The sequence below is a fragment of the Chlorocebus sabaeus genome, chromosome 24 (assembly GCF_047675955.1).
Source record: "Chlorocebus sabaeus isolate Y175 chromosome 24, mChlSab1.0.hap1, whole genome shotgun sequence".
NCBI lineage: Eukaryota > Metazoa > Chordata > Mammalia > Primates > Cercopithecidae > Chlorocebus > Chlorocebus sabaeus.
The window spans coordinates 15,730,030-15,750,856 of record NC_132927.1 but is presented as its reverse complement, the minus strand read 5'-3'; the positions used below and the strand labels follow the sequence as shown (position 1 = coordinate 15,750,856).

The following is a 20,827-nucleotide window of genomic DNA, read 5'->3' as shown; positions in this document are numbered from 1 at the left end:
CTGACTACTTACTAGAAGCTAAAGAGGATTCGTTAACTAGCTTGGAAATTCCAACATCATTTACAATATTTTCTTTGTTGAAAACAAAAGTGTTTCCAGATTTATTGAAAAGTATTCCAGATCAAATACCTTTCTTAAAAATAAGTTGATGACATACAATCTATTCACAAATTGAGAACTTTCAGTAATCGCTACAGCTAACCATGTAACGTATCCCTAAAGCTATTTTACTTGCTGTTCAATGGAGTTAACATAATTTTTATTACCTGTGGAGTTTCATTTCATTTTCTTGATATAATTCAGTCATTACTTTTAGTTTCTGTTGAAGCTTCTGATTCTCATTTTCAAAATGTGTGTTTTCTGACTGCAAAGATGCTTGTTCAGTCTGAAGACTTTTAATATGCTCTATATAAAAAGTTTAAGTCATAATTAAAGGAGTAAGCATTTTGAGTTGCATACTAACATTTCAGAAACATAAAAATTACTAAAAATAATAAATTATTAATAAACTGAACTCTATCCAATAACAGAAAATCTATAAGGTATTTTGATTACCTGAATGCTTTTATTGTTATTAGTTGATTGACACATAAAAACTGTACATATTTATGTGGTACAGTGTGATATTTCAATACAAGTATTCAATGCGTAATAATCCTATCAGGGTAATTAGCATATCCATCACCTCTAACATTTGTCATTTGTTTATGTTATGAACATTCAAAATCCTCTCTTCTAGCTATTTAAAAATAACAATATGACAAAATAGATCTAAGAAAAAGAAAAATATAAAGTTAACTAGTCACCCTACAGTGCTATAGAACACTAGAAATCGTTCCACCTATCTAGTTATAATTTTGTATCTGCTAACTAACCTCTGCCTAAATCCGCTACCCTCTATACTTCCCAACCTCATATTACTATTACTATTCCACTCTCTACCTGTACAAGATCAACATTTTTAGCTCCCATATGTGAGTGAGAACATGTGCCATTTCTCTTTCTGGTGTGGCTTATTTCACTTAAAATAAGCTCACTCATGTTGCCACAAAACAGGATCCCATTATTTTTTGATGACTGAATAGTGTTCCACTGAGTGTATTAATATTTTAATTAAGGAGCTATATAAATTGTTTTAATTTTGGCCGGGCACAGTGGCTCACGCCTGTAAATCTCAGCACTTTGGAAGGCCGAAGTGGGTGGATCACTTGAGGCCACGAGTTCAGTATCAGCCGGGCCAACGGCAAAACCCTGTCTCTACTTAAAATACAAAAATTAGTCAGGTGTTGTGGGGCATGACTGTAATCCCAGCTACTTGGGAGGCTGAGGAAGGAGAACTGCTTGAACCTGGGAGGCAGAGCTTACAGCGAGCCAAGATCACACCAATGCACTCCAGCCTGGGTGAAAAAGTGAGACCCTGTCTCCAAAAAAAAAAAAAAAAAAAAAAAAATTTAATTTTTATTATTATTTATAGGATTCCCAAAACCTTAAACATTCTAATTCTAGCATCTAATTTTCAATTTTGGAGCTAAATGCCACTAACTTTCTCAGGAAGGTCTTGCAGATAAGAGTTTTAAAGGGAGATATTGTAGTTCAACATTCCCTGTAAAACTATTCCCAGGTGATGAATAATGCCTGTTTTTATCTAGTAAAAACTTTATCTCTCAATAAATACTTAAATTCTACCTAGCCCTCCCTTTTAAGCTAAAATTTTGACATATAAGTCAAGCCAGAAATCTGGATCTTCTCATAACAAATGCCCAAACATACTCCTAGTTTAAAGCAGATCAAGGCAGAGAGAAAAATACCAACTTTAAGCTTTGTTTCAACTGCTAAACCATCTGAAAAAAATCTATAAAATAAAAATGAGTAATTCTAAATAATTATGAATGCTTTATAATTTAAGCACCAATTTTTTTAAAAAACCTCCTTTCTCTTCTAAAATAATTACCTCAACTCTGAGCTCCTCCAAAATTGAAGTACCAACTCTGAACATCTCTAATATTAAGGTACCAAGATAATAACCTCAACTCCTCTAAGATGAAGGAAGGTATCATCTCCCATAACATGTATATGAATCACCACCACAAATCTTAACAGACAAAACTCAATCTGCCTAAAGAGGAAAATTTTGGAAATCGTATTAACAAGCATGAAAATTTTAGTAATTACATGTAATGATATTTAATTATTCTAAAACCCTCATGACATGGTTTGGCTTTGTGTCCCCATCCGAATTTCATGTTGAATTGTAATTCCCAGTGTTAGAGGTGGGGCCTGACGGGAGGTGATTGGACCAAGGGGGTGGTTTCTAATGGTTTATCAGCATCCTCCTAGTGCTGTCTCCCGCTAGGTGATAGAGTTCTCAAGAGATCTGGTTGTTTTAAAGTGTGTAACACCTCCCCCTTCACTCTCTTCCTCTTGCTCCCACCATGTAAGATGTGCTAGCTTCCCCTTCGCCTTCCACCATGACTGTAAATTTCCTGACGCCTCCCCAGAAGCAGAAGCCTGTCAGCCTGCAAAACCATGAGCCAATTAAACCTCTTTTCCTTACAAATTACTCAGTTTCAGGTAGTTCTTTACAGCAATGTGAGAATGGACTAATATAACCCATTAAACATACAAACCAAAATAACAGTTTACATAAACCTTTAAATATTAAATGATTAAATGTATAGGAAATTGTATGTAACTATCTTTCCACAGAAATTTTTTAATCTACATCACAAAAAAAAATTCATTGACCTAGGCTTTAAGCCATTGCCAAGAACAATCACATAAAAAAATTAACGTTGGGTATTATCTCTATTAAAATTCAATCATCCCTACTGTAAAACAAATAAGCAAACTACAACCCAATACTTAATTAATGTATTTATGTACTCCTTTTTTTTTTTGAGACAGAGTCTCACTCAGTCACCTAGGCTGGAGTGCAGCGGTGTGATCTTGGCTCACCCCAGGTTCAAGAGATTCTCATGCTTCAGCCTCCCAAGCAGCTGGGACTACAGGCATGTGCCACCACGCCCAACTAATTTTTGTATTTTAAGTAGAGACAGCGTTTCACCATGTTGGCCAAGCTGGTCTTGAACTCCCCAGCTCAAGTTATCTGCCCACGTTGGCCTCCCAAAGTGCTGGGATTACAGGCGTGAGTCACCATGCCTGGCCATATTTTTGTACTTCTACTCTAGCTATTTTGTTTTGAATTGTGACTTAAAGACCACTGTAAATGATTACGAGAAAAGGCAGAAACAGTTTAGAGGAAAATCTTCATGCTATGAATAAAAGATCAATTACAGAAATTTATCTTTCATGATCCATTAAAAAAAGTTAGATTTGGAAGAAGAGTACAGGCAGACATAGAGTCTCCAAATATTAATCTAAGAAAAAAAACAAAGACTTGCCAGGAAACTGTATTAAGGAGTGGGACAGCTGGTGAGCAAATTTCCTTGCTACTCTGGCACTTTGTACACACGTGTTTTCAAATACCACTTCCTTGAAAGTAAGCTATCTTTTCCTTCTGTGAATCTCCCATGGCTTTTAATACAATGCTTTACATATAGCAACATTCTCTTAAACTAATACTAATGTTTCTCTAAATCCAAAAACAATTACTAAAATCATATGAGTAGGGACATAATTATTTAATAACCTCTATCTTTGGTGGTTCAATCTTTTAAAATAGTATTATAAATGTAGTTCACATAGTGTAGAAGTTTTTGAAAATATAGATAAGTAAAAAGAATATAAAAATCTGTCCATAATCCCATATTCAGAGATAATCATTGTTGACATTTGAGTATGTCCTTCCAAATGTATATGGTAAATCTTTTTACTTATTCTTTTTTATTTTTACAGAATGAGATGCTACTTATGCCAACTTTAAAATTTTTCAAACATATTGACGGAACTTGTTTACTTTTTGAAAATACAAACACTATCAGCAAAATAAACATAAATGTTTTCAATTAAAACAAAACCTTTGTTTCTACAGGTCTAACATCACTCTTGTATGTGCTAATATATTATGTATGTACATTAAAGGAACAAATCATACTGCAAGTAGTACCACTACTGAAGATCAATTTTTCAATTAACAGAGATTTTAAACATTAAGTTTCAATTTGCTACTTTTTAACATCTAAAACATAACAAACACATAGCACTGTAATTCAAAGATAAATAGTTTTACATGTGTTTTTAAAAATTTCATTATTTTAACTTCACATAAATACAGAGGAAATCAATATACCTTTAGCAACAATGACAACAAAAACCAGGACTGTTTCACAAATACCTAACAAGAACAAAAGTTAAAAAATATATATAATTGGACCTTCCCAAAATTAATTCAATTAATTTTTACCATTCTCTGAAAGGAGGTGTACTTACTTAGAAAAACATCAAAAGTGTGTATATAGATGACCTACCTGTAAGCTCTTCCTTTGTTTTATCAACTTCAGATAACTGAATATAAATTTGGTTTCTTTCTCCTTCTAAGGTTTTTAAAGAAGCATTTAACTTTAAAGAAGGGAAGAAGGAGAAAAGTAACATTAATTAGTTATACAACAACAACAAAAATAACATAAAACCTCACTATAACAACCCCAACACTTTTTAAGCTCTTTTATCATTTTGATGAAATTATCACCTGGAATACAGAAACCAATAATGCAACTTCCATCTTAAAAAAACCAGCAAAGTCATCGATACTTGTAAATCTCAGAACAAGGGATAGAGAAAAGTAGTGAATGCTTTTCACTGGATGCTTAAGAAAGTGACTATTTTCATTCTATTTACTTTCAACAAAAGTTTTTATTAAAGCAGCCTTCAAACTACATTACCAAGACTTCACATAGATCAGCAAAAATGAGAATACCACTACTAGGGTGGAAAAGAGAAGGAATAAACCAGAAAAAAAGGAATCTAGTATTTACTTAAAATAGAATATAGGGCAGAAGGGGTAAGAAAATACTGAGAGTAGAAGAAAAAGAGTGCACTGAAGGAAGTACGAGATAAAATACAAGAAACATTTTAAACATATTCTTATCTGAAAAAATGAGTACAGAACTTGGAACTTTTTATTTTGATAAATTCCAAAAATTATATGAACTTCTAAAGTTAATAACTGAAAGTAAAAAGTAATTGATGATGAAAATTCTGGTAATTTCTTAAATATTTTTATAGGGGAACAATAAAATGGATTTTTTAAACAGTTACTATAAAGGAGACATGAGTAATCCATGTTCTCTTTCTTCCTCCTTATTCTTTATATGTATCTAATAGCACAAACCTTAGCAGCATGAATCAGTTTCTTCAAAGCTCCTTTTGGAGGATTATCTACAGTGAAAATCAAAAGCACAACAATGATTTAGGAAAATAGTACAATATGACAATAGACATCAAAATGAGTTTATCAGTTCACGCAACCAGAAACTTATAATCCCTCTTCTTGCTACAATAAAGTATTTGATATAAAGCAGAATGGCCTTGGACCTGCTTCCAGGAAGCTAAACAATAAAAGCACTGAAGTGCCATATCATTTAACAATGTCCTTCAGCTCTAACTCGAAGAACAGTCTTATAACAAGGATTCGATATTCATCTAAATATAGACCACAATCGTTAACTATTCTTGGATTCTTACAGCATCCAAAATATGAGTAAAATTATAACCCAAGTTAAAACAACATTAAACAAGCATGAGTTTTCTCAAATAGAGAAAGAATTATTTCATATATGATCAAGTAGAAATGAAAAAGTATAAACAGAACTTTATATACTTATTTTAGGGATGTAATTTTTTCCAACATATTAATGTTATCATGAAAAACCTTTTAATCGCACTTTTTTCTCCTTAATAAATTTGTTAATTATGCAGGGGGTTGAGGAAGAGAACAGAAAAATAACATAAAAGTCTGAAGAACTACTACTGGGGTAAAATGAGAGAGGGGTACATGGGGCCTCTGTACTAGTTTTAGAACTCCCTATGATGCCATACTTCAAAATAAAAAGGTTTTTTTCAGGTCAAAGGAATTGGTGTGAGAATACAGTAAGTGGCTATAGTGAAACTAACTTTTGCCACTTTCACCAACTTCAGAGCACAACCAGCAATGGCAATAACAATTTGAATGGCTAAGATTAAAAGTACTGGAACCATCTGAACCTCTGACAAAAGCAAAAGAAGTATCCTGAAGTATTCATTTATAGAACACTCATTTCTCAAACTAGTCATTCATCCATTTGATTAGCTTACAGTACAGGGAAAAACAGGTATTGAAATGATTATGATGTAATTTTGAAAGTGGCTATAATAAAGATATGTATAATATACAAAGAAAACAAAGCGGGGAGGCTGTAAGTGTATCTGAGCAGCTGGAGAAAGACTTACTGAAAAGGCAATGCTCCAGCTGAAGCTAAACTACAAGGGATGGTGAGAAAGGACAGTATGTTGCAGACAGACAGAATGTGCCAAAGTAAAAGCATATAAAGAACATGGTGCACATAGGGGAAAAAAAGGAAATAGAAGAGCTAGTCACCATTTTAGCAAAAGGAGATGAGTCATGACTTAATACCTAAGTAAGCACCATTTTCTGATTCACTGTTCATTTCTAATTCCAAGTTATCATCATCCGTTATGTCTTCTCCAAGCACAGCAGCCCAATCTTTCATCTTTAGCAAGCGTTCAGTCAGAGTCTTGACATTTAACAAAGGGGAAAAACAGAGAGAGTAATGCCTTATGCTAAGAGCTTTACAGCTTCTGAATGTCCAGTTATAGTTTAAAAATCAATCCACATAAATAACAACACAAGACCTCTTATTTTCCACCTCTTAAGATATTGTAAAGTCTTGAGAAATGGTAACATTTATTGACTATTAAACTCTGCAAGATAAAAACCAAAACTAGTTATTCCCAAATCAAGTATAGTACATATTAATATCATGCAACTAAAAAGTAGTAAAATATTTTTGTATATGACATTTCTCACATGCCACAAATAACAGTGGCCTAATTAACATAAGAGTAAATTCTGTGTGACACCAAACACATCTACAGTGAGATACATAATGTATAAAAAGATCATAGATTTTTACTTGATTTATTCAAGGAAAAAATTAGCTGAGGAGTTCAACTGAGATAAAGACATTTATAAAATAGAATTTGAATGGAACATTAGAGGTTTTCCAAAAGTACTTTTTGAATTTTGTTGAATAAAGAATATTTTCCAACACTACAGATAATCAAATGACGTGTCACGTATTCCTCTGTAGGAACCCACCTAAAAATAATGCACTGCTCTACAATTTTCACCCTTCGATCTCCTCCCTCTCTTCAGAGTTCCAAGCACAAATAACATAGCCTATACCTTTGAGCAGAGCTTGAGGTTAGCATTTCATTCTTGTTATCTTTAAAAGAATCCCAAACCCTTTAGTAGAGGAAGTTTAGAAAAAATAAAACAATATGTCACAGCCGGGTGCGGTGGCTCACGCCTGTAATCCCCACACTTTGGGAGGCTAAGATAGGTGGATCATCTGAGGTCAGGAGTTCAAGACTAGCCTGGCCAAAATGGTGAAACCCCGTCTTTACCAAAAATACAAAAAAATTAGCCAGGCATATTGGCACATGCCTGTAGTCCCGGCTACTCAGGAGGCTGAGGCAGGAGAATCACTTTAACACAGGAGGCAGAGGTTGCAGTGAGCTGAGATGGTGCCACTGCACTCCAACCTGGGCGACAAGATTGAAACTCTGTCTCCAAAAAATATATATATATACACACACATATTTTTTTTTTACTTTATATATATATAATTTTTATATATATAGGACTTTATATATATATAAGTATACATATTTTATATATATTACATATTATTTAATATATATTTTATATATAATATATATTATTTACTAAATATATGTGTGTGTGTGTGCCAAATTCTGAATAAAAGCTGGAATTTTGAAAATATTCTTAGCAGCAACATAACTAGCATAAATCCATCACTTTCAATATGACAACATCACTGTGTAAATTATAGAACATTAGTTTTACATAGTATTTGATACACGTGAGTATCTGTATTTACCAGTACTAAGACTTTTTAAATGAGTAGGAAATGAAAAAAGTCAAAAAATCCTAGGCGTAATATCAATTATTTTATTCCTACAATTAGAGTCAAGTTTCAATTAAATTTATTTTTTAAAAGTATTCCTCTCCATGAAAGTACATACACCAGTTAAAGATACTCAATTAATATATATAACTATGTGTCCAATTTCTCAAACTCTTCCAACCTCCTAACAGGAGCAGACAGCATCCTGAAGAGAAACAGTAAAAATCATTATTTTTATTTCTTTATTAAATACGTAGGCTAAAATACAGAGAAGGAAACAGGACACACAGAATATACATATAAGTATGTATGTGTGTATGTGCATGTACATACTGCAAATATGTAAGTATTCAAGAAACATTTGAAAATCTGGCCAAATACGTTATAAAAATGTGTTGTGAAAATAAAAGCTGCTAAAAACTAGTTTTCAAACTTCAGAGTTAGTGTAAAATTCTAGCCAACTTGGTCACTAAAACCAGTAGAGCCATTTACCTTGATGTGATTTTCTTTATCATTTAGAACCTGTTCTGCATGTACTTTGGAGTCTTCAAATGTTATTTTCTGTTTATTAAGTTCACTCACTTGTTCTTTCCATACTTCAGCTTCTTGCAAAAGCTGAAAATGAAAATTTTAAAAATGCAACTCAATACATAAGTGAATCATTAAAAGATACTAAGAAGGCATTGTGTAGCCACTTAAAAAAGAAAGACATGGCTCCTGTTTTCAAAGAACTTTCAAAATGGGGTAGTGTAAAATAACACACACATTCTTCAACTAGTTTATATCATATATTTATATCAAATAAAGGTTTTCTGAGTTATACATATCTTAGATTTGATCATTTCTTACCGTTCCTCATATCCCATATAAAATGTCATGCCTTACTTGCATTAAAATTTATTTTTTAAATCATTGTGCAATTTTGTACTTAAAATAACTAATCTTTAGAAATACCACCAGCCTGGCCAACATGGTGAAACCCCATCTCTACTAAAACACAAAAATTAGCTGGGCGTGGTGACATATGCCTGTAATCCCAGCTACTCGGGAAGCTGAGGCAGGAGAATCACTTGAACCCAGGAGGCAGAGGTTGCAGTGAGCTGAGATTGTGCCACCGCACTTCAGCCTGGCAACAGAAAGAGACTCCATCTCAAAGAAAAAATAATAATAATAACATTAATCTAGAACAGACCAGATTCTGCACAAACAGTATTCTACTACATATACTACATATACAGGAAAGTATATTCTACTACATACACTACATATATTCTACGACGTATACAGGAAAGGAAAGCCTTTCTGAACATGACAAAAAGTAAAGATCATCATAAAAGGCAGACTTGACTATATAAAGCTTAAAAGCTTCACAAATCAAATATAACACAAATGAAATTTAAAGACAAATAACTAGAAAGGTTTTTTTTTTTTTTTTTTTTTTTATAAGGGGCAGGGTCTCATTCTCTCATTCAAACTGGACCACAATCTTAACTACTGGGCTCAAGATATTCTCTCACCTCAGCTTCCCAAGCAACTAGACTACAAACACATGTCACCATACCCTGCTAATCTTTTTATTTTTATTTTTTGTAGAATCAGGGTCTTGCTCTGTTGCTCAGACTGATCTTGAACTCCTGGCCTCAAGTGATCCTCCCACCTGGACCTTCCAAATCACTGGGATTACAGGTGTGACCGACTGCACCCCACCAAGAAAGTATTCTCATAACATTTGTAGCAGAAGGTTAATAACCTTAGCATGCAAAGAGCTCTTAGACCTCAATAAGAAAAATAGGCAAAGAAAAAAAAAGACTGAGCGGGCAATTCACAAAAGAAATGGCTCATATATATGAAAAAGTCTAAATTTATTCAGTCTTTGAAACTATGTTCTACCAAACAGTAATTATTGGATTTCTCTGCAAAACTAAGGCTTCATTAGCATATTTCCTAACACATGAAAAGTAACCCTTTTCTATGTATATATAACAGAATCAGACGATACAGGTAAAAACAAATGAGAATTCAGGAAACAATTCACATTTGGTGATTAGGTCATCTCTCATGAGGCAATAAAGAGACTTGAGTACACAGTATGCAGTATTAAAACATGAGAGAAGGAGTGTATTAGAACATGGCATCAGTGAATCCAGTTTGTTTCAAGAACTTTGATTATTACAAGGGAGTTAGATGAAAGCAGTTGTAAAGAGTAAGACTAATCTAGGTGAAATATTTTCCAAGGTGGAAAAGGTAACTATTGATCATAACATGGCAAATTTAACATGGGGTTTACCACCACTTTCTACTCAAATCTATTAAAATGGCAGAAAACAGATTTTTTTTTTCAAAGGCATAAACCCACGAGGAAAAAAGAATAGGAGGTGAGACAAAAGATAATTGTAGAAGTAGAAAATGGAAAGAGATGGAAGTGTGATAAAAAGACTCAACCTACTAGAGAGAACTAAAATCTAAGCCAGAACGTAGGAACACCCAAAAGTAGGCTGATTTGATATACCCCAGAAAGGCTCATGATTTGAAGGCACAAATAGTAGGGAAAATAAGCAGGATTGGAAAAAAGGAGGACTGGACAAAAGTCTGTATAAAAAGCAGTTGCAGAGCCTCCCATGACATAAATATATACACATTCTTATTCTCTCATTCATTCTCTATCTCTGTCTCTTACACACACACACACACACAAACACACACACAGACACACACAGACACGCAAAACCCTACTGGGTTATTCTTTGGAGAGGTAGAACCTGAGACTCTGGGACATCTATCCAGGTGAAGGTGGAAATAACATACTAAAAACATAAAAGTACTGAGAGGAAACTGACTTACTGAACAGTCAGACACCAGCACTTTACCTGACTGAGTTGCAAGACTGTTGGCAAATAGGCTTACATCTCCCAAATGGGAAATGTGGAGGACTCATCCACGTGCAAACGGTCGTCAGATACCAACAACTGAGAATCCTCCAATTATAAATACCCTAACCTGGCCAGGTGCAGTGGTTCCTGCCTGTAATCCCAGCACTCTGGGAGGCCGAGGCAGGCAGATCACCTGAGGTCAAGAGTTCAAGACCAACCTGGCCAACATGGTGAAACCCCATCTCTACCAAAAACACAAAAATTAGCCAGATGTGGTGGTGCATGCCTGTAATCCCAGCTACTTGGGAGGCTGAGGCAAGGAGAATCACTTGAACCCAGGCAGCAGAGGTTACAGTGAGCCGAGATAGCGCCCTGAACTCCAGACTGGGTGACAAAGTGAGACTCTGTCTCAAAAAAAAAAAAGAAAAGAAAAAAGAAAAAAAAGAAAAGAAATACTCTAACCAGAATATCCTATAGAAAAGCCCGCCAACAGCTGGGTGCAACGGCTCACGCTTGTAATCCCAGCACTTTGGGAGGCCGAGGTGAGTGGATCACCTGAGGTCAGGAGTTCAAGACCAGCCTGGCCAACATGGTGAAACCCCATCTCTAGTAAAAATACAAAAAATTAGCCGGGTGTGGTGGCAGACGCTTATAATCCCAGCTTGGGAGGCTGAGGCAGGAGAATCACTTGAACCCAAGAGGCGGAAGTTGCAGTGAGCCAAGATCACTCCAGCCTGATCAGCAAGGCGAGACTCCGTCTCAAAAACAAAAAAACAAAAAAAAAAAACAAAAGAAAAGAAAAGAAAACCCCGCCAGTGGCCAGACACAGTGGCTCGCACCTGTAATCCCAGCACTTAGGGAGGCCAAGGCGGGTAGATCATGAGGTCAAGAGATGTGTTATGATCTGTAATTTCAGAGAAGAGGAAACAATAAAAAGATATTAAAAGCTTCCAGGGAGGAAAAAAGCAGATTACCAAATATATCCAATTATCTGAATAGCTTCTGACTTATTAAAAGCAATACTGGAAAGTCAAGACAATGGAGGGACAGTGTCAAAATTTTGAGGAAAAAAAATATGCCAACCCAGAATATATTCAACCAAAATATCAACAAGTATGAGAAGCAAGACACTTCCAGGCATGTACGTTCTTAAAAAATTACTTCCTATACCTCTTCCTCAGAAAGTTAACCAAAAGAATTAACCACAAAAGAGCTTAGATATGGGAAATAGAAGATCTAACACAGGAGAAAGACAAGAGGAATCTTTAGGATGGGGGTGAAGTGAAATCTCGGGACACAGAACAGAACACACACCTACAGAATAAGTTCTTATTAAACCAGGAGAGGCCCGAGAAAAAAACTGCTTCAAGAAAAAGAAAACGAAATTAACAGATTAAACAAAGCATTTGAAGGCATGAATAAGATACCTGTATCTCTAGAAGACAGCGTACAGATGAACCAGGTAAGTATACAAGAAACAAAACAATTATTAACTCTAAGGAAAATATTGAATAAGACAGAGTATGTAATACGAACAAACCACGAGGCCAGGTGCAGTGGCTCACGCCTATAATCCTAGCACTTTTGGAGGCCGAGGCGGGCGGATCATGAGGTCAAGAGATCGAGACCATCCTGGTCAACATGGTGAAACCTCGTCTCCACTAAAAATACAAAAATTAGCTGGGCATGGAAGCGTGTGCCTGTACACAGGCCTGTAGTCTCAGCTACTCAGGAGGCTGAGGCAGGAGAATTGCTTGAACCTGGGAGGCAAAGGTTGTAATGAGCCAAGATCACACAACTGCACTCCAGCCTGGCAACAGAGTGAGACTCCGTCCTTAAAAAAAAAAAAAAAAAAAACCACAACAACAATAACAACAAACCATGTGGCTCTGGTGTGAGTAATATTTGGATAATTACAATAACTTAATCACTGAAAAATTTTCCCACTGAAAAGTTACAATTATATTGGCAAAGCAGAAGAAGAAATATACCTGGGAGTATCTATGTATGTGGGCGAGAAACAGGGCAAATGCCACCTCCTCATGTGATCTGCCGCCAGAACTCCTTCTATCTTTAGGCCCCAGATCTATAGCTTCAATAATCCTCACTCGTATTCTCTGTACCCCTTCAGTTTGGTTTTAAGTTGGTTATGATTACCAAAATGCTAAATGCCTTGGCTTACTTTCCCTGCCCTGGGGGTAGAGGCTGCCAAAAGTATACACTTTGGTATACTATACAAAAGAGACAGACACTGAAATATGTAAGGGAGACTTGTCCTACTCTCATGCTCTCAAGGAAAAGCCTACACTTGTCCCTAGCATGGGTCAGTAATGAGGATGCCAAGAATATTTATAATTACATATTCACAAGTTGAAGAGTCCCTACAGAACACAAACCTGTTTCTCACTTTCCTGCAATTGAGAATTTTCATTCAAAGCATCTTTTATTGCTATCTTCATTCGTTCTTCATTCATTTGAAATATCCTGAAGGTCATTTTGGCCTAAGTAAAACAAAACATATCAAGTTTGTAACAATTAATACACATCTTTACAAATACTCCCTAGAACACAGAATTAAACAAAGGCAAAACCATGCCAATATTAACAGCAGAGGCAGCATGGTGTAGCAGAAAAAAGGCTTGTCTAGAATTGCAGTCTAGTCCTGCCTCTCCCACTAACTTGCTACGATGTGACCTTGGACAAACCTCTTGTAACTTTCTATGTACTGTGCAGCAAATTTTGATAACTATTTGTTCTGTCTCCCCTACTAAAATTTAAGCTTCCTGGGGACTTTTTTGTCTATTAATGTTAAGTATCAAGCAACCAGTCCTCAATATACAGTAATAGCTCAACAAACACTTATCCATTGAAAAGATGAACTTTTCTGAAGTAGTTCATGTAAAAAAGAAAATACAAGCTGGGTGCGTTGGCTCATGCCTGTAATCCCAGCACTTTGGGAGGCCAAGGTGGGCTGATCACTTAAGCTCAGGAGTTCAAGACCAGCCTGGCCAACATGGCAAAACCCCGCCTCTACTAAAAATACAAAACTTAGCCGGGTGTGGTGGCGCATGCCTGTAATCCCAGCTACTCAGGAGGCTAAGGCAGGAGAATTGCTTGAACCCAGGAGGTGGAGGTTGCAGTGAGCCAAGATCATGCCACTGTACTCCAGCATGGGCAACAAAGCCATGCTCATTCATTTAGGTATTATTAAAAAAAAAAAAAAAAATACATACCTGGGATCCCCTATATCTCAAATTCTACTATTATATCTTATTTCTTAATTTAAAAAAATTAAATTAAAATGATTTTCAAAAGCAACAGACCTACCAGACTAATTCAACTTACTTCAGCTACTTGTGATTTGAGGGATTTTGACTCATCTTCTAGAGACTGTATCCTTTTAGAAATATCCGCCATCTAGAAAGACAGTATCAGGCAATAAATATTTACTAAACTCTAGTTTCCAAAATGCCATAAATATTAGATATACTATTAACCTAACACTTTTGCTCCATAAGCGACAGCTCAAATTAAGAAACCGTCTCAGTTTATTTAGCCATATGCTTAAAGGGATTTTATATGAACATTACATAACTATAATATCTCATATCAACTTTAATATTTCATAACATTTAAGTTATATAGGCTCAAGATAAGTCCACTAACATGTTTTACTAAATAATCTCATATACATCAAGATTTTCATTAAGATAGGTTTTTTAAAAGAAAAAGTTATAATGTTAATATACATGTTAAGTAATTACAAATATACACTATGTACACAATTATTCAGTTTTTATTTACATGAGCTACTTGCATAGTACATATAGAAATTTTCTATAAAAATATGCAAGAAATTTAACACAGTAACATCTAGGGGGAAGTGAAAAGAGTGGCTCTAGAAAATTTTGCTCCCTACAACCTTCTGTATTCTTTACATTTTTTACAAAAATGTAATACTTTAACCACTATCACATTAATTTTTTAAAGCTCAGTAACTTTCTTTTTCTTATATTCTCCTCAAATAAAAAAGCCTTACCAATTCATCTTGTTCAGAATGTTTACATTTCTCTTCTTTTAACTCTTTTTCTAGACAGAATATTTCATCCTCAAGTTCAGACTTGGACCTGTTCAGCTTTTCACAGGTTGCCTAAGAGAGAAAGCGAACTTTATAAAACAGATATAAGAATTTTTCATTAGAGAAAATCAGATGAGCATAATCAAAAATATGTACTGTAAGTTAAATAACTTTCATTTATATATTTGCTCATTTTTATAATATCAAAATAACAGCAACTGTAGCAGTGGTCAGCAAACTTCTGTAAAGAGCCCGGGAATAAATATTTTAGGCTCGTAGGCCATGCAGTCTTTGTCGCAATTACTCAACTATGCCATTGCAGTGAGAAACAAAAGCAATACCTAAATGAATGAGCATGGCTGTGTTCCAATACAATTTTTTATTAAAAAAATTGGCCCACTAGGCACAGTTTGCCAACCTCTGCTTAAAACCATTATAAAGAAAAAAATGAGAAATAAAGCTAATTTAATATAATTAAAGGCATGACATAAAAAATCAACTAAAAAACCATCAACACTGCTTCATGATAATATTCCACATTGAATTAAGACCTATTTTCTATGACCTTTTTAATTTAAAATGATTCGTTATTGGATTATTCCAACTGGATTTTAAATACTATAATAAACATACCTCTGATATTTGTGATCCTTCAACAAACTTGTTAAAGAAAAATAAACCAAAAGATTCAAAGATTTTAATGCAGGCCAAAATAAAAGCAGAACAAATACATACTGCATTACGGTGATTTAAAAGCTTGTTTATACATATTACCCCAAATTTGACAATTTCATTACAGGAATTCCCTGACCTGAATCAAAATTACTCTATTGGTTTGATTTTATCTACAGATTCAGCGATCATATTTTTTTAATTGCATTACATTATAGTTTGAATTCAATTATGATTACTATTACTGAAAATACCATGCTAAAAAATTACTAAAATTGAAGATTTTCCAAAATACTGAATGCAGCTAAAAATTCAGAAAATTTTACTCCTATAATTCATTACCTTGAAAATAAATTGGTGTGTAATATTTTATCCTCAATATTATGAAGCTTGAGTAAATGTCTTTGCTACCTACTTTTTGTTCTTCTGTTAGCATGGCAAATGCCTTCTAAAATTCTTTTATCAAACTAATAAATTACTACTGGGAGAGTAGTTAAGACAGAGGGTCAGCAAATAAAATATAATTTCAACAACTTCTTGAAGACAGTAATAGACAACAAGTGAAGAAAATACCAAGAAACTTATTTGGAATCCAATTTATAACTTCCTTTGGACTCTACTAGAAAATTCTGAATCATAACACATAAGAGTTTCTGATGATTACGGACAGCAGTGATTGAGAACTGCCACACTGTACTGGACACTTATCAAAGGTACAAGGTCTACTGTTTTCTATTTTAATATTTGCAGATGCAGGGGTCCTCTGCTATCCTTTGTCACTACTCTGCTTTTTACAAGACGTCCATATCTAAACAGTAGTAAGGCATTCCCATCACTTACCCTATCTGTCTTAGTTTAGCTAAATTACAAATTACCATACTTTCCTTCCTTAAAATTAACCAAATCACACTTGGCTCAGGAAAGCCTACTTTAAGCATTATCTTCCCAGACTCCTTATTCAGTGACATCATGTTGGTAGCTTGAAACTGGCCATGGTGGAAGTATTCATACTACAGAACTCAGCAAATGGCTACAAGGCAGGCTGCTTTTTTAAAAAAAGTTGTTAAACATTTACCAACGGACCATTACTTATAAGCCTCTGGCCTAATTCTAGTTAGCTCTTAATATCCTCAAGATAAAAGTAAAGGCAAATACTGTCATAATTTACATAAGTTCTTGTTGCCAACTATTCCTAAGTTTGTAAAAATGAATCTTATTTCTCCTTTCTAGAGCAAATTGAGTCAAAAAAGGAATGATCACCTTAATACGTTTCCCAGGAATGATAGAATGAAGTTTCTATATAGCTCCTGATTCCTTGACCATAAACATGCCTGACTCAAAACAAGTTAGCAATAAAAGCTCAAATTTTTATAATATTTTATGCTACCTACTATTGTCCGATTTCCTATATTAATTTTCTCCTTTAAGTTTTAACATCCAGAGATGCTCTTTCACATTTCTTTCAAACAGTTAGTTTTCAGATGACACATTTTTAAAGTTTTTGTTATTTAGTATTTTTTCCCCAGCTTTTAAATTATAGCATTTGATTTTTTTACCTCCAAACTTTGTGCTTCTGTTGCCTCCTTCTCAAAACTGGCATCCTTTAAAGATGACTCTACTTCATAGCCTTCATACTGAAACAAAGCAACAGCACAAGTAAAAACTCTACCAATTTTATTCTAAATCTTGTCTGGATAGATGCCTAAGAAGCAGACAGAATCCATTTCCACATGTACATTAAGTTTACTTGGATTTACTTAGCTTTAAGTTTTTCAAATCTGATCACTATAACAATGCCAGAGCAAATAACACATCACAGACCACTAGCTCAGGCAACAAATATCAGAACTTCACCTCTAAGAGTAAAGTCTGCTTCTCAGAGAACATAGGACTATAACTCGTATCAGCGTCTTTTACTAAAAATGAGGTAAAAATTCTAATGGTAAGATTGTACTAAAGATTATTCAAAGATTTACTCAAAGAGCATATTTTTATGTAAGCTGTCTAATTATGGCCACAAGTAAACCCTTTCTTTAAGCCTATTCATTAAAGAGAAATTTATAGTAACTGACCATCAAAACTTTTCACTTTTAATTCATACCATACAACAAATAAAGCAAGTGGGGAATATAAAAATCTGTAAAAGTAGGGAACAGCCATCAAAAAATGAAAAGAACAATAAAAGATGTAATGCTATAAGATTTGGCAAAATGCACTTCAATTATTCCCAAAAAAAGTGATTAAATTGAAGACGAGGTTGTTCTGGATCCACCTTTGGCATGTCTATTCCTCCTAGAAGTAAAGGCTGATGGGCTAAGAAACTCAGCAGAGATTTCAGGAGAATCAAAGCTGAGAAAAAAAACTTGGAGTTCAAGACCTGTCAACTTGGATGAACCCTGTCCTTGGCTAAACAATGACCTGTCCAAAGATATTCTACCCTAGAATGTTCAGGTGTGATAAAGGATCTTAAGATGGAAAGAGCATCCAAAATTATTTTGGATGCTATAATGCATCCAATATAATGCCAGGGGTCCTTATAAGGAGGAGGCAAGAGGACCAAACTTAGAAAAGAATGATATGATATGAAGATAGAAACAGAAATTGGGGTGATGTAGTTATGAGCCAAGGAATGTTGGTAGACTCCATATAAGAGACAAGATACAGATTCTATCCTAGAACATTGCATAAACAGACTTGCTGCTATCTTAATTTCTGTCCCTAAGATTGGTTTTAAGGCTGGGTATGGTAGCTCATGTCTGTAATCCCAGCACTTTGGGAGGCCAAAGGTGGAGGGTTACTTGAGGCCAAGAGTTCAAGGCCAGCCTGAAAAACATAGTGAGATCCCACCTCTACAACAAAATAATTTTTAAAAGATTAGTTCTAGACTTCTGACCTTCAAAATTGTAAGAGAATAAATGTGTGTTATTTTACACCACTAGGTCTGCAGTAATTTGTTACAGCAGCAAAAGGAAATTAATATCCTTATCAAGCAAAACTGGTACCTTGGATGGGCGCAGTGGCTCACACCTGTAATCCCAGCACTTTGGGAGCCCGGATCACAAGGATCACGAGATCAGGAGTTCAAGACCAGCCTAGCCAACATGGTGAAACTCTGTCTCTACTAAAAATACAAAAATTAGCTGGGCGTGGTGATATGTGCTTGTAATCCCAGCTATTCAGGAGGCTGAGGCACAAGAATCACTTGAGCCCAGGAGGCAGAAGTTGCAGTGAGCCAAGATCATGCCACTGCACTCCAGCCCGAGTGACATAGCAAGACTGTCTCAAAAAAAAAGAAGAGGCCGGGCGTGGTGGCTCAAGCCTGTAATCCCAGCACTTTGGGAGGCCGAGAAGGGCGGATCACAAGGTCAGGAGATCGAGACCATCCTGGCTAACACGGTGAAACCCCGTCTCTACTAAAAAATACAAAAAACTAGCCGGGCGAGGTGGCAGGCGCCTGTAGTCCCAGCTACTCGGGAGGCTGAGGCAGGAGAATGGCGTAAACCCGGGAGGCGGAGCTTGCAGTGAGCTGAGATCCGGCCACTGCACTCCAGCCTGGGCGACAGAGTGAGACTCCATCTCAAAAAAAAAAAAAAAGAATAAAAAAGAAAAAAAAAACCTGCCTACCTTATAACAAAGTCGAAACCAAAAACAGACTAATCCTCTGAACTAAGGCCCAGCTTCCAAATATCTCCATCTGTTATCAAAGTAATCTGACCTCCCAACAAAGAAAAGCCCAGGAAGAGATGGTTTCATGGCTGAATGTTACCAAATTTTCAAAGTAGAATTATTACCAATACTTCTTAAACTCTTCCAAGAAAAACAACAGGAGGGAATATTTCCTAACACATTTTGAGTCCAGCATCACCGTGATACCTAAGCCAGACCAAGAAACCACAAAAAATAAATAAACAAAAAAACCTATAGGTCAATATCTCTGATAAACACTGATGCAAAAATCCTAAATAAATTATCAGCAAATTGAAATTAACAATACATCAAAAAGATTATGCATTGTGATCAAGTGGGATGTATCCCTGGCATGCAAAGCCAGTTTAATATATGCAAATCAGCAGGCACTATGGCTCACGCCTGTAATCCCAGCACTTTGGGAGGCCGAGGCAGGCGGATCACGAGGTCAGGAGTTCCAGACCATCCTGGCCAACATGGTGAAACGCTGTCTCTACTAAAAAATACAAAAATTAGCCAGGCACCTGTAGTCCTAGCTACTCAGGTGGCTGAGGCCAAAGAATCGCTTGAACCCGGGAGGCGGAGGTTGCAGTGAGCTGAGATCGCGCCATTCCGCTCCAGCCTGGGTGACAGAGTGACTCCGTCTCAAAAAATATATATATATATATATATACACACATATATATAAATCAATTAATGTGATACATCACATTCACAGACTGAAAGACAAAAACCACATGATCATACCAATTGACACAGAAAAAAACATTCAACAAAGTTCAACATCCATTTTTTTTTTTCTTTTGAGAGATAGGTTCTCCCTATGTTGCCCAGGTTGGACTTGAATTCCTGGGCTCAAGCCACCCTCCCATCTCTGGCTCTCAAGTAGGTGGGACTATAGGCACATACCCTCACGTCCAGCCCAACATCATTTCTTGATTTAAAAAAAAAAACTCTTAACAGTTTAAGTATAGAAACAAAGTTCCGGCCAGGTGTGGTGGCTCATACCTATAATCCTAACACTTTAGGAAGTCCAAGGAGTCTGAGACCAGCCTGGGCAACATGGCAAAACCCCATCTCTACCAAAAATACACAAATTAGCCAGGCTTGGAGTCGCACACACCTCTAGTCCTAGCTACTCTAGCGAGGCTAAGGTGGGAGAATCACTTGACCCCAGGAGGTTGAGGCTGCAGTGAGCCATGAGCATGCCACTGCACTCCATCCTGGGCAACAAAGGGAGACCTTGTCTCAAAAAACGAAATAATAGTGGCTCATGCCTGTGATCCCAGCACTTTGGGAGGCCGAGGTAGGCAGATCACAAGGTCAGGAGATCAAGACCATGCTGGCCAACATGGTGAAACCCCATCTCTACTAAAATACAAAAAATCAGCCGGGTGTAGTGGCGCACACCT

At 35.7% G+C, this 20,827-nt stretch overlaps 1 protein-coding gene across 6 annotated transcripts in view; it reads right to left on the bottom strand.

Annotated features, from left to right (window-relative positions):
• Nucleotides 1-20,827, bottom strand: part of MIA2 (MIA SH3 domain ER export factor 2) — a 116,095-nt gene that overhangs the window by 42,721 nt on the left and 52,547 nt on the right. For all 6 annotated transcript variants that reach the window (XM_073010947.1, XM_037983919.2, XM_007986557.3 and 3 more), the window contains 9 exons: nucleotides 17,285-17,362; nucleotides 15,018-15,128; nucleotides 14,324-14,395; nucleotides 13,375-13,479; nucleotides 8,601-8,723; nucleotides 6,572-6,692; nucleotides 5,291-5,337; nucleotides 4,428-4,518; nucleotides 267-405 (listed from right to left, as the gene is read on the bottom strand). In XM_073010947.1, coding sequence (XP_072867048.1) covers nucleotides 267-405; nucleotides 4,428-4,518; nucleotides 5,291-5,337; nucleotides 6,572-6,692; nucleotides 8,601-8,723; nucleotides 13,375-13,479; nucleotides 14,324-14,395; nucleotides 15,018-15,128; nucleotides 17,285-17,362 — 887 coding nt within the window. The remainder of the gene's footprint in view (nucleotides 1-266; nucleotides 406-4,427; nucleotides 4,519-5,290; nucleotides 5,338-6,571; nucleotides 6,693-8,600; nucleotides 8,724-13,374; nucleotides 13,480-14,323; nucleotides 14,396-15,017; nucleotides 15,129-17,284; nucleotides 17,363-20,827) is intronic.